Genomic DNA, 15,814 nt, shown 5'->3' with positions numbered 1-15,814 from the left:
CACGGCAGATATGCCATTCCTGGGTGGTCAGGCTGTATGGGAGGGATTCTTTAGTGTGGAAGTGGTGGTAGCTGTAAAATGCTGGTGCTGTTGGTGGTTAGTGTGTTTAATGTGGACGGAGGTGTGGATGGAGCCATCAGAGAGGAGGTCATCAATGTCCAAGAAGGTGGCATGCTGGGTTGAGGAGCACCAAGAGAAGTTGATGGGAGAGAAGATATTGAGGTTGTGAAGGAATGAGGATAGGGTGTCTTGACCTTAGTCTACATCATGAAGATATCATAAGTGAACATGAACCAGACCAGGGGTTTGAGGTATTGGGAGGCTAAAAAAGTTTTATCTAGGTGAAACATAAACAGTTTAGCATAGGAGGGTGCCATGCAGGTGTCCATGACTGTGCTGCAACTTTGTTCATATAATTTCCCTTCAAAGGATAAATAGTTGTGAAACAGCATATAATTGGTAAGGTGTATGGAAATGAGGTAGTGGGTCTGAAATCTGAAGGATGTTGGGATAGGTAGTGTTCAATAGTGGCAGGATCATGGGCATGAGGGATGTTGGTGTGTGGACAAGTGGCATCAACAGTGACTAGTAGGGATTCAGGATGTAAAGGGGTGGGGATTTTTGAGAGCTGGTGAAGGAAGTAGTTGGTATCTTTGATGTGGGAGGGTAAATTTTGGGCAATTAGTTGGAGGTGTTGGTCAATGAAAGCTGAAATTCTTTTTTGTGGGTGGGGGTGGGGGGTGGGGGGTGGGGGTGGGGGGCAGGAGTGGGACATAATAAGCAGCTATAATGGGTTATCAAAGATTGTTGGATTTGTGGATTTTGAGGAGCATCAAGGTGTTTGTGTGGGGTGTCACAGTGGTGAGGAGGGAAATGGATTCGAGGGAGGGATTCTGAGAAGGGCCTAAGGCTTTAAGTAGGGACTGAGGATTATCCTGGACTTCTGGAATGGGATAATTCTGACAGACTTTATAAGTGGACAACTGGCAGAGGCAGAACCTTGGTCTGCAGGTGAGTGCCAGGTTGGAGGCTGTGTGTGGCTATCCTTTCTCCTGCTGAAAGGTTGGTGTTCTTAGGAAGGTACTTGGGGAAAGATGATCTACATCTACATAGATACTCTGTGGAGGGTACCCTGTACCACTACTAGTCATTTCCTTTTCCATATCACTCGCAAATAGAGTGAGGGAAAAATGACTGTCTGTATGCCTGTATATGAGGCCTAATTTCTCATATCTTACCTTCATGGCCCTTACGTGTAATGCATATTGGCAGCAGTAGAATCTTTCAGTAGTCAACTTCAAATGGTGGTTCTTTAAATTTTCTCAATAATGTTTGCTGGAAAGAACATTGCCTTCCCTCCAGGCATTCCCATTTGAGTTCACGAAGCATGCCCATAACACTTATGTGTTGTTTGAACATACTGATAACGAATCTAGGAGCCTGCCCTTGAGTTTCTTCAATGTTTTTCTTCAGTCTCATCTTAAACACTCCAACTGTACTCAAGAATAGGTCATAGCAGCATTCTGTATGCACTCTCCTTTAAAGGCGAAGCACTCTTTCCTAAAATTCTCCCAATAAACCAAAGTCGACCGTTCACCTTCCCTACCACAGTTCTCACATGTTCATTCAATTTCATACTGATTTGTAACATTATGCCCAGATATTTAAATTACTTGACTGTGTGAAGCAGGACACTAGTAATACCATATTAGAGCATGACAGGTTTGTTCTTCCTACTTATCCGCATTAACTTACATTTTTCTACAGGCCAAGCCAGGTTGACAGTAAGGAATGTCTGGATGTCATCAGGGGTTGGATCAGTGCAAGGTGACTGGGGGGGAAGGGGGGAGGAGAGGGGGGGACGGGGGGGGGGGGGTTGGTGGAGAATCGTGATTCAATGGTGGTATGAACTGGGAGAGGCAGAATTCAATGTTGGGATTAGGTTGGTTTTGGTACACGGATAGATGGCAAAGAAGTATTTCCATTGAAGGGCTCCTGAGGAGGACAGTGGATCTTTACAAGTCCAACATGGTTAAATTTGGGTGCAGAGCTGAATGTGAGCCCTTTGGATAGGATGGAAACTTCAGTTGGGCTGAAGATATTGGTGGAAAGTTTAACAGCAGGTTTCTATGATTTCTTCAGCTCTGGATTTAGTGGAGTGTTGGTAGGGAGTTTTGGGGGATGTGGCAAGTTGAAAGGTGAGCTAGGAAGGGTTTGGGTGCTATGAGGAGTTGAAGAAGAGGAACATTGTGGGTAGGATAGTGCTGGATAGTAGTGCACCAAGGTGGCAAGGTGGCAACCTCTCCTTCTTTGAAGGGAAGGTATACAAGCAAATCTGCAGTACAGCCATGGGCACCTGCATGGCAACATCTTATAAAAACTTGTTTATTGGAATATAGAAGAATCCTTTCTAGCCTCCCAAATCCAGAACCAGCTGGACTGGTTCAGGTTCACTGATGATATTTTCATTATCTGGACTCGGGTCGGAGGCACTCTGTCCTCATTCCTTCACAACCTCTCCCATCTGCTTCACCTGGTCCTCCTCAACCCAGTGTGCCACCTTCCTGCGTGTCGATCATCTCCTTTCTGTCGGTGCCATCCACACCTCTGTCCACATTAAACACACTAACCACCAACAATACCTACATTTCAACAGATGCCATCCTTTCTACACTAAAAATCCTCCCTTACAGCCTGGCCACTGAGGACAGTGTATCTGTAGTGAAAAGAATTCCTTTGTCCAGTATGCTGAAAGTCTCACAAAGGCCTTCGCAGATGGGTACTATCCCCCACACCTTACCCACAAACAGATTTCACTTGTCATATCCCAACAGACCCCCAAACCTCCTACTATCCCCAAAAACCAGCTAGAAAGGAAAGGAGCACCGTCCTTATCATCCAATACCATCCCAGACTGGAACAACTGAACCACATCCTTCATCAGGGCTTTGGTTATCTATCATGATGAAATAAGGGACATCACATCCAGGATCCTTTCCACCCCTCATAATGTGTTGTTTGATCACCCAATCAACCATCACAATATCTTAGTCCCTTCCTATGCCACTCCCAGTCCCAGTCCCTTGCCAGAGGGATCATATTGCTGTGGAAGATCCAGGTGCAAGACCTACCCAATCCCCCTACACATCACTTCCTATTCTACTCTTGTCACACACTTATCCAAAAACATCAGAGACCAGGTCACCCATGAAAGCAGCCATGTCATTTACCAGCTCTGCTTCATTCATTTCACAGCATTTTTGTCTTCATGTGACTACCAACCAGCTGTTAACCAGGATGAATGACCACCACCAAACTATGGCCAGGCACAAAGTGGACCGCCCTGTGCCACGACATGAAGCTGAACATAACATGTTTGATATAAATGGCTGCTTCACAACCAGAACCATCCCAATCCTCCCCTCCACCATCAGCTTTTTTGAACTGTGCAGATGGGAGTTATTCTTACAACACATTCGCTGTCACCTCTGTCCTATAACCTCCTACCAATTCACGTCCCCTCACCTTTATTGTGTGCTGTTCTATGCCAATTCACCTACCAGTCTCTTCCCCATTCCTGTTCCCCGCCCCCCCCCCCCCTCCCCCCGCCCAGGACACAACACAACTATAACAACATTTTGCCTGGCAATCTTGTCCCGCTGCATCCCAGTCCCTGCGTGCTCCATTAGACAGTGCTCTTCTCCCCCACCACATGTACCTGCTATCCCTTCCCCATTGCAGTCCCAATCCAGATCGCTACTTTCCTTCAACGCAAGAGTAGCCGTCTGACAAGAGTCCGGAGATAGCAGTCATGTGTGTGTCAGGTGTGCTGCTTGTGTGAATCTGTGTGTGTTTCCCTATCTTTTCTGAAGAAGGCTTTGGCTGAAAGCTCAGTCTGCAACAGTCTTTTCATTTTGCCTATCTGCATCTCATTGTACCTTCTTTATGGTGAGCAGCAATCTATCCTTTTCATGATTGTTGAAATTAGTGAATCTTTGTATGAGTCTGTACACAAAGCTGGCTCTGTAGACTTACTAAATGTAATTATGATATTTTTTGTGTATAGTGTTTTATAGATGATAGTGATGATGACTTACCACCTATTTTTAATGTTTTTTGCTTGAATAAAATAAAGGGAGTAGTAGACATATTCAAAAATTTCTTGGTATATTGGTAAAGGTAGCAGTGGAGAAATAGCTACAATGACATCGTAAATCAGTGAAAATAACCTCTTCTAGCGCCCCTTCTGAGAAGAGAATTGCCTTAACTTGACGCTACTTCCATGAATCAAAATAGACAGGCCTAAAAATAAAGTGTAGTTTTATCAGTGTTTGCTGACACCAGCACATTAACCATGGAGCTTGTAGTGTAACAGATTATGATCACAAACTGTATTTATCAATACATGTGGTTACTAAAGATCACAACACACTATAATTTAATTACATATATTCAGGTCATGTCTTAATTGTCAACTTATACTGACCATTTTACGGCAATGCTAATGTCAAAAATTAAACTTCAGAAGAAGGTACTTTAATAAAATTTTATAAGCTGTCTGAACTAAATGATCATTATCTAAACAGACTTTAAATTACTAGTCTTTAGAATGCACTGGAACACTGTTTTTAATGTAGAATGATAAATATTTGACATTTGAGTTACCGTTATTGTGGGAAACTGAAATGCTGATTTAATAATAGTGAAAATTTGCATATTGTAATATTTATTTATTTTAGTCCTTCTAATCCTACATGTATAGAATATATACAAGGATATTGGATATGGTTAAGTCTTTAAAACATAAAATACAATTTGTATTGCATTCCTAGGGACTAGATATTTAAGTAATTTAGCAAAGAATCATGTATACAACAAACATTCGAGACAACACACACAGTAGAATATTCATAATGCATCTTTATTTTTGTTGTTTGGTTTCTAGGTACTCTGTCAGACTGTAATAGCAATGATCAATTAAATATGCCTTTGGTTCAGCCTTAAAACTACTGAGTTTATTTACTGATTTAATATGGGTAGGCAGATTATTGTAAATTTTTATGTGAAAAGTTAAGTATTTGTTGTTGCATTACTCCAGAAGATTATGCCATATTTAATTACAGAATGCACATAGGACTAGTATACATTTAACAGTCTGGCTTTGCTGCAACAACTTTTTAAGATCCTTGTCATGTAGCAGGTTTTGCTTAGTTTTCTTTGCAGACATTCAATGTGTACCTCCCATTTTGTGTTGTTCTGGAGCCAGAATCCCATAAATTTTGATCTGTCAACACTTTCAGGAATTCTGTCCGTAGTCCTATTTGTATGTTTGGGTGGTACCTTCCTTTTAGATTGTGGAAGTTCAGTGCTGCTGTCTTTTCTTTGTTTATAAATAGCTTGTTATAGCTGAACCACTGCTCTACACTGTTCATTCTTTGGATAGCAGAGTCTTTTAGTTTTTCTTCTGCTTTCCCCTAATAAGGAAGCTTGTATTGTCTGCAAATTGGAAGGTAGTTTGGCAATACTTATTGTATATAAGATCATTGACATAGAGGAGAAACGCAATGGGTCCTATTACTGATCCTTGAGGGACGCCGTATTTCACATTTTCATATCCTGAGTAGTAGTAGCTGATTTTGTTATGGTCAGTATATTGCACTTCAACCACCTGTTTGTGGCCACAAGGTATGCCCTGAGCCACTCATTGGATATACCTCTAATTCCTAATTGGTCAAGCTTCTGCAGTAGAGCATTATGGTCAATGACGAAAGCTTTTGATAAATCAACACATATGCCTGTCACAAACTCAGTCTCATCCAATTTAGCATAGATTTCATGAAGAAATTCAAATATTGGAATCTCAGTTGAACAGCCTTTCCTGAAACCATGCTGTGAGGGAGAGAGAATTTTATGTTTATTTAGGAAATCATCTTTTATAAAAAAAAATTATAAAATTTTTGAAAATACAGGCAGTAGAGCTATTGACCTATAATTGAAATGTCTTCTGCATTTCCTTTTTTGAGCAGTGGTTTCAGTTTTGCTGTTTTTAAACATGGAGGGAAGGTTCCTGATGCCAGTGAGCTGTTGCACAAGTGTGTCATGGGTTCAGCTGCAAGCCAAGACAGAATTTTTTAATAATCACATCTGGTACTCCATCAATTTCACATGAGTACTCTGTTTTCAAGGTTTTTATAACTGATAAAATTTCTTCTGTCTTTGTGGGTGAAAAGGCAATGATGTAGAAACATTTATTATGCTATTGGATGATGGAGTCGATATTTTGTTGTGTTCTTCCGGTCAACTCACCAACTGTTTACTTATGCTTACAAAATATTTGTTGAAAGTCTCTGCAATTTTTGTTGAGCAAGAAATAATTTGTCCTTCGTAACATAAGTTTATATTTTTGTATTGTTTGGCTTCACTTGCTATTTGATTTTTTATAACTTCCCATATAGCTTTAGATTTGTTTTTTCTAATTTTCAATGTATTTGTCATTTTCCATTGTTTTAGTTTTCCTTACAACATTTTTGAGCATCCTCTTGTGATTCTTCAGGTATAATGAAATTCATGAGATGTGTTCTGTGTCTTTGCTGTATTGTGCAATCTTCTCTTCTCTGCACAAGAGATTCTAATACCTGTAGTAACTCATTTTTTCTCTTTGAAGTTAAGTTGACATTTTTTTTAAATGTACATGCAGCTTTGAAGTATGACATGAATATTTCCATGAATTTTTCAAACTTTTTGTTGGTCTTTTCACAAGTACACACTTTGTACCAAGTTTCTTCACTTAGTCTCTATATAAAAACGTTTGTTTCTTACTGAATTTTCTTGTTTCTTTTACAAGTCCCTCTTTCTCATTTGTTTTGCTTGGGGTGCATAAAACAATAAACTGTGCATAGTGGTCACTGAAGCCAGTATGAAGATTTCCAGCATATTCATTTAATAATCGTAAAAGCATTACGGAGATGATATATAAACTCCAGTGGAAGTCTCTGCAAAAGAGACCCTCAGTAGCTCAGTACAGTCGTTTGTTGAAGTTTTGAGAACATACCTTAACCGAGGAGTCAAGCAGTATATTGCTCCCTCCTACGTATATCACACGAAGAGACCATGAGGATAAAATCAGAGAGATTAGAGTCCACACAGAGGCATACCAATAATCTTTCTTTCTGTGAACAATACGAGACTGGAATAGAAGGGAGAACCGATAGAGCTGCTCAAAGTACCCTCCGCCACACACCGTCAGATGGTTTGCCGATTATGGATGTAGATGTAGATGTAGAATTTGTGATTTACATTTGTGATTATTAATATCTGATCAACTGTTGAGCTTATGTTGGTGTAACTCTTGTAGGAGAATGTATGGTGGCTTTTATGTTATATGTTTCCAGTAGGGCCATTATGCTTTGTTGGTCTTTTGAGATTTCTTGAAAATCAATAATAAAAACTCCACATATTATCACTATTTTGTTGAAGTTTTGTATAGTATTTAAAGCTGCTTCTAGTTGATGATAGAAATCATTTAAGTTCCCATCAGGGCTCTTATATACACAGATGATTATTAATTTTAATGAGGAGAGTTTAACTGCAGATGCTTCAAAACCTTTCTCTTCAGCTAGCAGTTCAATGGGTTTTATGTTACAGTAATCAATACCACTTTTAACAAATATCCATCACCCTCCATGACTAGATGTAGTTCTAGAGAATGATGAAAGATTGAAGTCTGGAAGTTTTGTGAGTGACATTGCATCTTTAGGCAGCCATTGTTTAGTTATACACATTACAGAAGCGTTTTCTAACTTATCAGTAAATAAAATTTCAAGTTCACTTAATTTGTTTTGATTTAATTGGACATTTTGATGAATCAGCATGAAATTAAATGATTTTTTAGACTTTGGCATATTTAAATGATCATTTACCTTTATCTTGTCAATAAAAATCCATTCAGGTGTACTGGGAGTACAGCTTTTCTTTTCCCTACTGCACTTATTCTTCTGTTATCATCGGCTGCAGAATTTTCTTCTGTGTCTGGCTCCCCTGTTAATTTTTCAGCTGCTCCAGTTGTTAATTCTGCTGCTGATGTTACTGTTGATGATTTTGCTGCTGGTATTGGAGCTGCGTCTGCAATTGGTGGAGCTGTTACTGCATTCATTGTTATTGCTGTGACTGAATACTGGAGGCACCTTTTCTTGCTGCTGATGTTGGTGACTGAAGTCTTGCTGACGTTGTTTCCTTTGAACTTTGGGAGGAGGGAGGGGGGCAACGGGGGAGAGGGGGGGGGGGAGGCAATCAAGTGGGTAGCGGGAGGGGGAGGGGGCAAACCCGGGATGATTTTGCTTTTGAGTATTTGATGCCTCTTGTTTGTAACTTCTTTAATTTTTTTGACAAGCAGTTTTTCCCCCATATTGTTAATGTGCAATCCATGTAATGTGCGGAATCTGCCCCCAATATTGTTAACATTTACGAGTTGTACATTTTGGAAATGTTTGCAAAGGAATGAAATTTGTTGGTTAGCTTTGATTATTTCTTTATTTATGCATGATCAAGATGGTAAGTCATGCCAGTGTGGGATGTTCAGCACTAAAACGTTTGTGTTTGTCAACTGTCCTAAGCACCTTTTAATTCTTGTTTTGTTTTGTGAGTTTCGTTTTTTTACACGTCATTTGACCCACTATAGCACAACAAAGTCTTCAGAAGATAAGTCAGCAATATCTGTGGATTGTACATGCTTCCAAACTTCCGACATAGAAGCACCAGGTTTTATGTAAGCAATTGTTTGTACACTGGATTGACCATTCAGAAGGTGGGCATATCCACAACCATGACTGTCTGCCATAACAACTACTTTTTTTTTCATTCGGGTTTCTTTGCATGTTTAGAAGGGCCACCAGTGTTATAGCCCAAACATTTAATATCAGCACTGGACAAACACCTGGTATTTAAGTCTCACAAGAGTTCAGGTCTTTCAGACTCTTTTTATTTCATGACAGTAACTGAGTTGTTAAGCATTCTTTCAGATGTATCATTCTGCATATTTGTAGTTTCACATTCAGCTCACAAATGAGTATTATCACATGCGCAATGTTTCTTATCTCGCACAGTTGATTGCACACTGAATCTGCTTCTGAACACTATATTAGGTTCATGTAATAAGCTTTGTTGAGAATGTGGCACTTTGTTTATCACTTTGCCTGAAATTTTGAGGTTACTGTGTGGCAAGTTTGCTGTTGGTACACACTTTTAAGATGTAAGTTTCTTTAGTTTGCTCATCTGGATATTAATGGTTAGCTGCAGACTACTTACATGATCATTTAACTTTCTGATTTCATCACTACAGTTCACGCACATGCTGTTTTTATTGGTATAATTTTCACTTCTTTTTTTGCATGAACACTATGGATCTCAACACTAGCCTCCATCTCCTGCGGTGTTGTTGAAGAGACTCATTTTATGAACTTTAGCACTAAAAGCTTTGTAATCCACAAAACAGATAATTAAAAATATGTTTTTATTTTCTCTTGGCCTTGATATCACATGTGAAATTATTTGTGTTACTTTATCATTGTCATTTACATACAATATTAATTGTAATAATACTGAGAATATAATGCATTGTCAAGATTCTGTATCAGGGCCAGTCTTATGTCAATGAGTTCAGCTGTTGCTGTCAGTATGTGGGAATTGTTATTCAGCTGTTATTTTCAAGTAGTAGTGGTGGTTGTTAAAGGGACTGCAGCTGTTGAAAGTGGAAGATCAATTTTTTTTTAACTTACAAATTTCATGAATTTGGCCGACATGACCTTTTTTAATACTTTTGAAATATGGGAGGAAATAGTGATGGGCCTGTAGTTTTTACATTCTCTATCCAAATTTTTTTATATGTTGGAATTACCTTAGATGTTTTCAAAGCATTGGGGATAAGCTTGCTTGAAGTGAGCAGTCACATAAGTGTTTAAGTACTGCAACTGTGTTTAGAGCACTCTTCTCTAAGATTGTTGTAGGGCCACCATCGATGCCTGCAAGATTGGAGTTATTTTAGTCATTTTATTGTCATTTTAAGTTTCTTGAGAAATGTGATTTTTAAAATGAAAATTAATGTTCACAGTCAAAATGATATAAGTCATAGGAACTGTGAGTTAAGGAAATTAATGTGTTTCTTAAGACATGTGCGTTAGCAGAAGTAGTGCATTTTGTTTTAAGGAAATTAATGTGTTTCTTAAGACATGTGCGTTAGCAGAAGTAGTGCATTTTGTTGTGGGGCGGAAGTATAGACAATAAAGTGCAACCACTGTGTAAAATAAGAAAAGAACAATGACTGACCAATGCATGGCACATACTAACACACAACAGAAAGCAGTATTCACCTAGTTTTTCAGCTCCCGCTCTTTTTATAGTAATACTACATGTGGTCACACACAAAATACAGACACTCAAATGCAAACTCCTTGGGAACGGTGAGATCCACTTTCATGGAGGTGTGCACCTGGGCATCTGTGTAATTGGGTGTGTAAATGTGTGTACTTTTAGTAGGAAAGGAGCAAGAACTTGAAAGCTGATATGAATACTGTTTTCTGTTACATGTTTCTGTGTGCCACACATTTGACAGTCATGGGGAGTGGTTGCCTTTCCCTTATTTTTGTACTTTTCCATCCAGGAATATCCATTATTGTGACAAAGTGCAATCATTGTTAGCAGAGAGGAATGAAAACAAAATGGCACAGCCCAGTGATAAAGTGGAGTATTGTGCATGATAAAGTAATTCATTTTTAGCCATTGAAGGGAATCAATGGAGCAACAATCCATGATGTAAATGTATGGCAACAATGCACCCTCATTTGACATAGTGGTTAGGTGGTGCATAACTTCCTGTGTGGTCAAACACATCTGAATGACAAAGAATGAAGTGGTACACCATCTCTGTCTGTGAAGAACTGGGAATCAAAGGGGAACTGAAGGCCCTGATGGTCAAAAGCTGGCTTATCACAAGCAAGATGGTAGTGGTAAAAATAAATACCACTCATGAATCAGTTTCTAATGTCTTGCATTACATTTTGATGTGACAAAGGTCGGTGTCTGCTATATTCTGTGGCTGCTCACACCTATTCAAAAGCCTGCACATCTGAGACAGTAACAGAAATGATGCAACAGTGTCAGCCCAAGACAGATGATTTCTTTAGCTACCTAATCACAAAGAGTGAGTGTTGTGTATATCACTGACCCCAAAACAAGGAGCAAGCAAGCAGAAAACCTGAAGACCCAATCATCATTGACCAAGGTGAGACTGAGTGCTTTTTGTGACTGTCATGATGTAGTCTAACAGATTATACTCATAAGGGGCAAATTCTCCTTCACAGGAAACTGTCCATGGGAGTGTTTTTATTTCATGAAATGGCCCAGCTCATTCTGCACAGGATTCAATAACACCTGCTGCTGTTTTTGGGCTGTCATATTTTGTCTTACTCCCCTATATTCTCCTGATGAGGAACTCAGTGACTTCTCCCTGTTTCCTCAGATAAAGAAACTGTTGTGTGACAGGCATTTTCAGAATGATGAGAAGGGGATTTTCAAGGTGAAATGTTTCCTGAAAAGCCAGGATGCAGGTTCCTACTAAATATCTTCCAGTGTGGAAAATATGCCTTGTTGCAGAGTGAGTATGTAGAGAAGAACTTACTTCATCACCAAGCTTAATGGTTGGAGGTTGACTTTTTTCAAGGTGGTAATTAAAGCCTTATGACTATCCCTATCAGTTTTTTGAACTGCAGTAATGTGGTATCATTTTAGAACATATAAGATAAGATGTCTGTTAATGAACTATGTACAGAAAAATAGTTGGAGACATTGCAGTATTATGAAAATCGTAGTATTGGAGAGACAGCCACAGTGTTAATTTCAGAATGTTGCCACAAACAATTTGTCTTTTAATATCTTATGGTGATATGTTTCATGCATAGCTAGATCAAAAACAAGTACCTGGCTATATTTTATTGAGAAATTTTGTAACAATATTCTTACTTATTTTACAGCATCCAGATATTAAGAGGAGCTGGTTTGCTGAATCATATGTTAATTTTTTACAATATTCGTGATACATCATCTCACCAGTTGGAAGTTGAAAGCAATGTCATGGAAATCAAGAATGTTGTTCCTATTATCTGTGTATTAGTTGTAGGAATAATATTTTCCTCTATGTGTCTGATCATGGAAGCTGTATGTGAGAGACTGTGTATGCTTTACAGACAAAGAATAATTTGTTAACAAACTTTGTTTTCAAGAGTATATTTCTGCAGATTATTTATTTAATATTACCAATTTGTCTATGTATGGTTCATGTCCTATAGGCTTATAAGCTCAGTTCATTCTGTAATTTGAGAATTGTACTTTTCTGTTTACTAAATGTTCTATTTTCTATTCTAATTTTATAACAAGCATAATATTTGAATAATACCAAAAATATTGTATGTTTTAACAAAGGGATAACAAGATTTGGTGTGTCCTATACAGTTAGTGAATTACATAGGCAATTTGAGAAGCTTTTATTTCTGTGATCTACATGTTGTTTTGTAACACTCAAGCTAAACCTGATCATTACTATTAAAAACAATGAACTTGAAAAAAAAACTTAAAATGGGCTTTGAAATGGACATCCACAAGAACTAAGAAATTTTTAACAGTAGTAATCCTAATTTGTCATCCACCACTGACAGTCTGTTTTTTCCCTCTCCTCTCTTCCAGTGAAAAGCAAGGATGAATTATTGAGGAAGAGAAATGAAAGGAGGAAAGAATTAAGAAATAGGATGAAATGAGAAAAGATGTCAGGAAAATCATTGTGAGGAAGAAGGTAAAAAATGGTTGAGGAAGGTGGGGTGAGAATAAAACTAAAGAAGTAATTGAGTAAATGACACAACAGATGGTATGGAAAGGATACCAGGGAGAAATTAACTTGTTTTAGGGCTTGACTTTAGATATTTGTAATCTTGGGAGAGCAATGTGAAGAGGCATTCAAGATCTGGATGGTGCAGGATTCTAGAATTTCTTTTGACTTTACTGAAACTGGGAGCTATGTTTATCAGGTGGTCAGAGGAGGAATCTGCCTGAGAAATTTGTTTGTATGCAAAATCTGCATGACAGCAAAGCCTAAGAAATGTTATTGATATTATTTTTGAGTGATTGAGTGTTATATGTTTTTGTCACAAATTGCTTTGCTGCACGTAAGGGAGCATTTGAAGGGGAAGAGTTGTCAGCTGATGAAATGAAGTTATTATTATTATTACTGGTTGGTTCCATGTTGGCTAAGGTTTGGGCATGAGCACCATTGGGCTGGAAGTTGACATCAAGGAAGATCAATTTGGATATGAGGAAGGACCAGGTGAATTTGAATTGTGAGAAAGACTTAAGCTGTTGTGGGAAATGGAAGATTTCTTATTTAGTCTGCGCTCAGACCGTAAATATATCATGAATAAATCTATGCAGCATCAGGTGATACAGCTTCCAGGTGTCGACAAATGTCACTTCCATGCAGCATGTGAGAAGACTGGTGTAGGGCAAGGCCATGCTGGTTCACATAGATTGATCCACTAATTTATTTGTCAGTCATGCCTTCTGAGGTGAAGTCATTGGTGAATATGAAATTGACTAGTGTGACAATAAATAAGCTTTTTGCGCATTTCTGGCTATTCTTGTTCTTCTTTTGTCTATGTTGATTGTGGTTCTTGGCTGGCATGTTTTTTCATTAATCTGAATTTTCAGTTTAATATGATAAACATAAATACCCAAATGACATATGGAGCAACTAATATTATTTGACAAAATTCAGACAGATATAAGGTTCAAATTAGTGTAGATTTATGGCAGAGAGCTTTCTTCCATCTCCTCCTCCTTCTGCTTCTCCTCATCCTCCTCCTTCTTCTATTTCAAGGACTGGGCATTGTCTTGTCCTTAAACTAAAGGAATTTGTTTATTAGAGGAAGTTGAGATCTACATATATAGTAAATGGCGACTGGTGTTTTTGCTGACTGAGCAGAATGAGTGTAAGTTGAATGCCTACTTTAATTAATACAGGAACTTACAAGTACAACCAGGATCACACACACTGCTGCAACTCAGTGCAAAGCCTTGTGAATGAGGCTCTGGTGACATAGAGACTGGGACTTCCTTCTGCAAGCAACTCTACAGGAAAACTAAACAGCTTACAGAGATGTTCCAAGTGGAGCCAGCTGGATTCTACTTTGAATGCATTATGACTATCCAGACTTTTAGTTAAATATTTATTGTTTCATTGACAATCTTCCCACTTGCTTTGTCATGCTGAAAGGTTTCTGTTAATAGAGTCTACATTATTTTTTATAAATTTTATTACTGTTTTCACACAATGTTGTGTTATTTACTTAGTCATACTAGGAGGTTTCTACTAAAAGTCTTTTATTACCTTATAAAAGATTTTAAGTATAGATTTGATTTCTACATTCTGCTTTCATTGTCAGGCACACAGTTTGCTACATGAAATCACTTTAATTAATTATGCATATCCTTTTTAAACTACTAAATGTACTGGAACACTAGTGCCCTCTGCAGGCTATATCTATGGTTTGTATAAGTATAAAATGTCCCCAGGCAAGGAGATAGTGAGGACTTTGTCAAGGGGGGACTGTTTTGTTAAAGAGAAGCTTAAAAAGATTCATAGTTTTCATTTATTCTATAAATTTTCATAAAGAATGATAAACCATTTAGCTTGAGAATGATTTTGGAGTTTTCACCAAGCAGGGGTATAATCGTTTCTTGGGAATGCTGTATTCTGGCAAATTGCTAAGAAGCAGTCATGCTCCAGTCTTCCTTCATCCTCCAAGGTCATTTTACAGTCTACTTCTTTTCTTTAGTCTGGATTGGGGCTAAGGAAGTGATCTAGAATACACAAGCACTAATTTTTTGTACACTTTGATTGTTACTGAAAGGACTTTTGGAATTAAGAGATCACTGTTAGACAGAGAAGCTAGATAATTTTAGGTGGAAAAAATTGCTTGTAATGTAAGAAAAATCATTTTCTGCATTAAAGAATGTCCTGTGAGACAAATGTGTGAGCCTAAATGAGGAGAATTTGGATTATTATTTATTTTTCATATGGCTTTTAGTGCCAGGAGTCTTGAAGAGATGCTTGGCTCATTTTTGACGCAGTTCTAATCATTTAAGTGGAGGGCTGCATCTTTAAGGGAATTGGAAACTGCCAGGAAATAAAGGTATCTGAAAGGAATTGGTTGTGGTGTATCATACGAATCTAACCCTGGTTTGCCTAAACTGAAAATGGAAAACCACAGAAAAACATTTTCAAGGCTGCCGGTAGATGGATAATCATATCACCTCCCAAATTCAGGGACTGCTAGCCCAGCATCTCAACATGCAGAGCTACCCCAGGTCAGGCGAGAATTTGGAAAAACTGGTTGTTGTATATTGTTTTAAAATAAAGTAAAATACATTATAACAAAAAATTGAATTCTGATAGTGCATGTTTTTTCCTTTAACTGTGCATGTTTATTCATTTGATAGTGCAAAAATGACAGCATATTTAAGATTTAGTTGTGCCTGGAATTGCACAAGAGTGTAAATAGGTACTGGATGAAAGGTGTGATGACAACATATTCTGTAGTTAATTTGTTTCTAAAAGATTTTTTCAGTGGGCACAGCCAGCTCAGATGAATTCAAGTGGCCCACTGAAAAACTCTTTTAAAAATGAACAAACTATAGAATGTGCTATCATCACATACCCCTTCTTCTCTACATGAACCCCTTCCCACTGTTCCATGTAGGTACTGGTTTTCATAAA

The 15,814-nt window shown here is 38.2% G+C and overlaps 1 protein-coding gene across 1 annotated transcript in view; it reads left to right on the top strand.

The window, feature by feature from the left end:
- The window catches only part of LOC126456464 (uncharacterized), a 119,529-nt gene that overhangs the window by 99,930 nt on the left and 3,785 nt on the right, over positions 1-15,814 (top strand). Inside the window, exon 7 of the mRNA XM_050092215.1 lies at positions 12,024-12,156. Within this exon, the coding sequence (XP_049948172.1) occupies positions 12,024-12,156 (133 nt within the window). The remainder of the gene's footprint in view (positions 1-12,023; positions 12,157-15,814) is intronic.

The sequence above is a fragment of the Schistocerca serialis genome, chromosome 2, assembly GCF_023864345.2.
Source record: "Schistocerca serialis cubense isolate TAMUIC-IGC-003099 chromosome 2, iqSchSeri2.2, whole genome shotgun sequence".
Lineage (NCBI taxonomy): Eukaryota > Metazoa > Arthropoda > Insecta > Orthoptera > Acrididae > Schistocerca > Schistocerca serialis.
The sequence above is the reverse complement of the archived record's forward strand: the minus strand, read 5'-3'. Positions and strand labels throughout refer to the sequence as shown.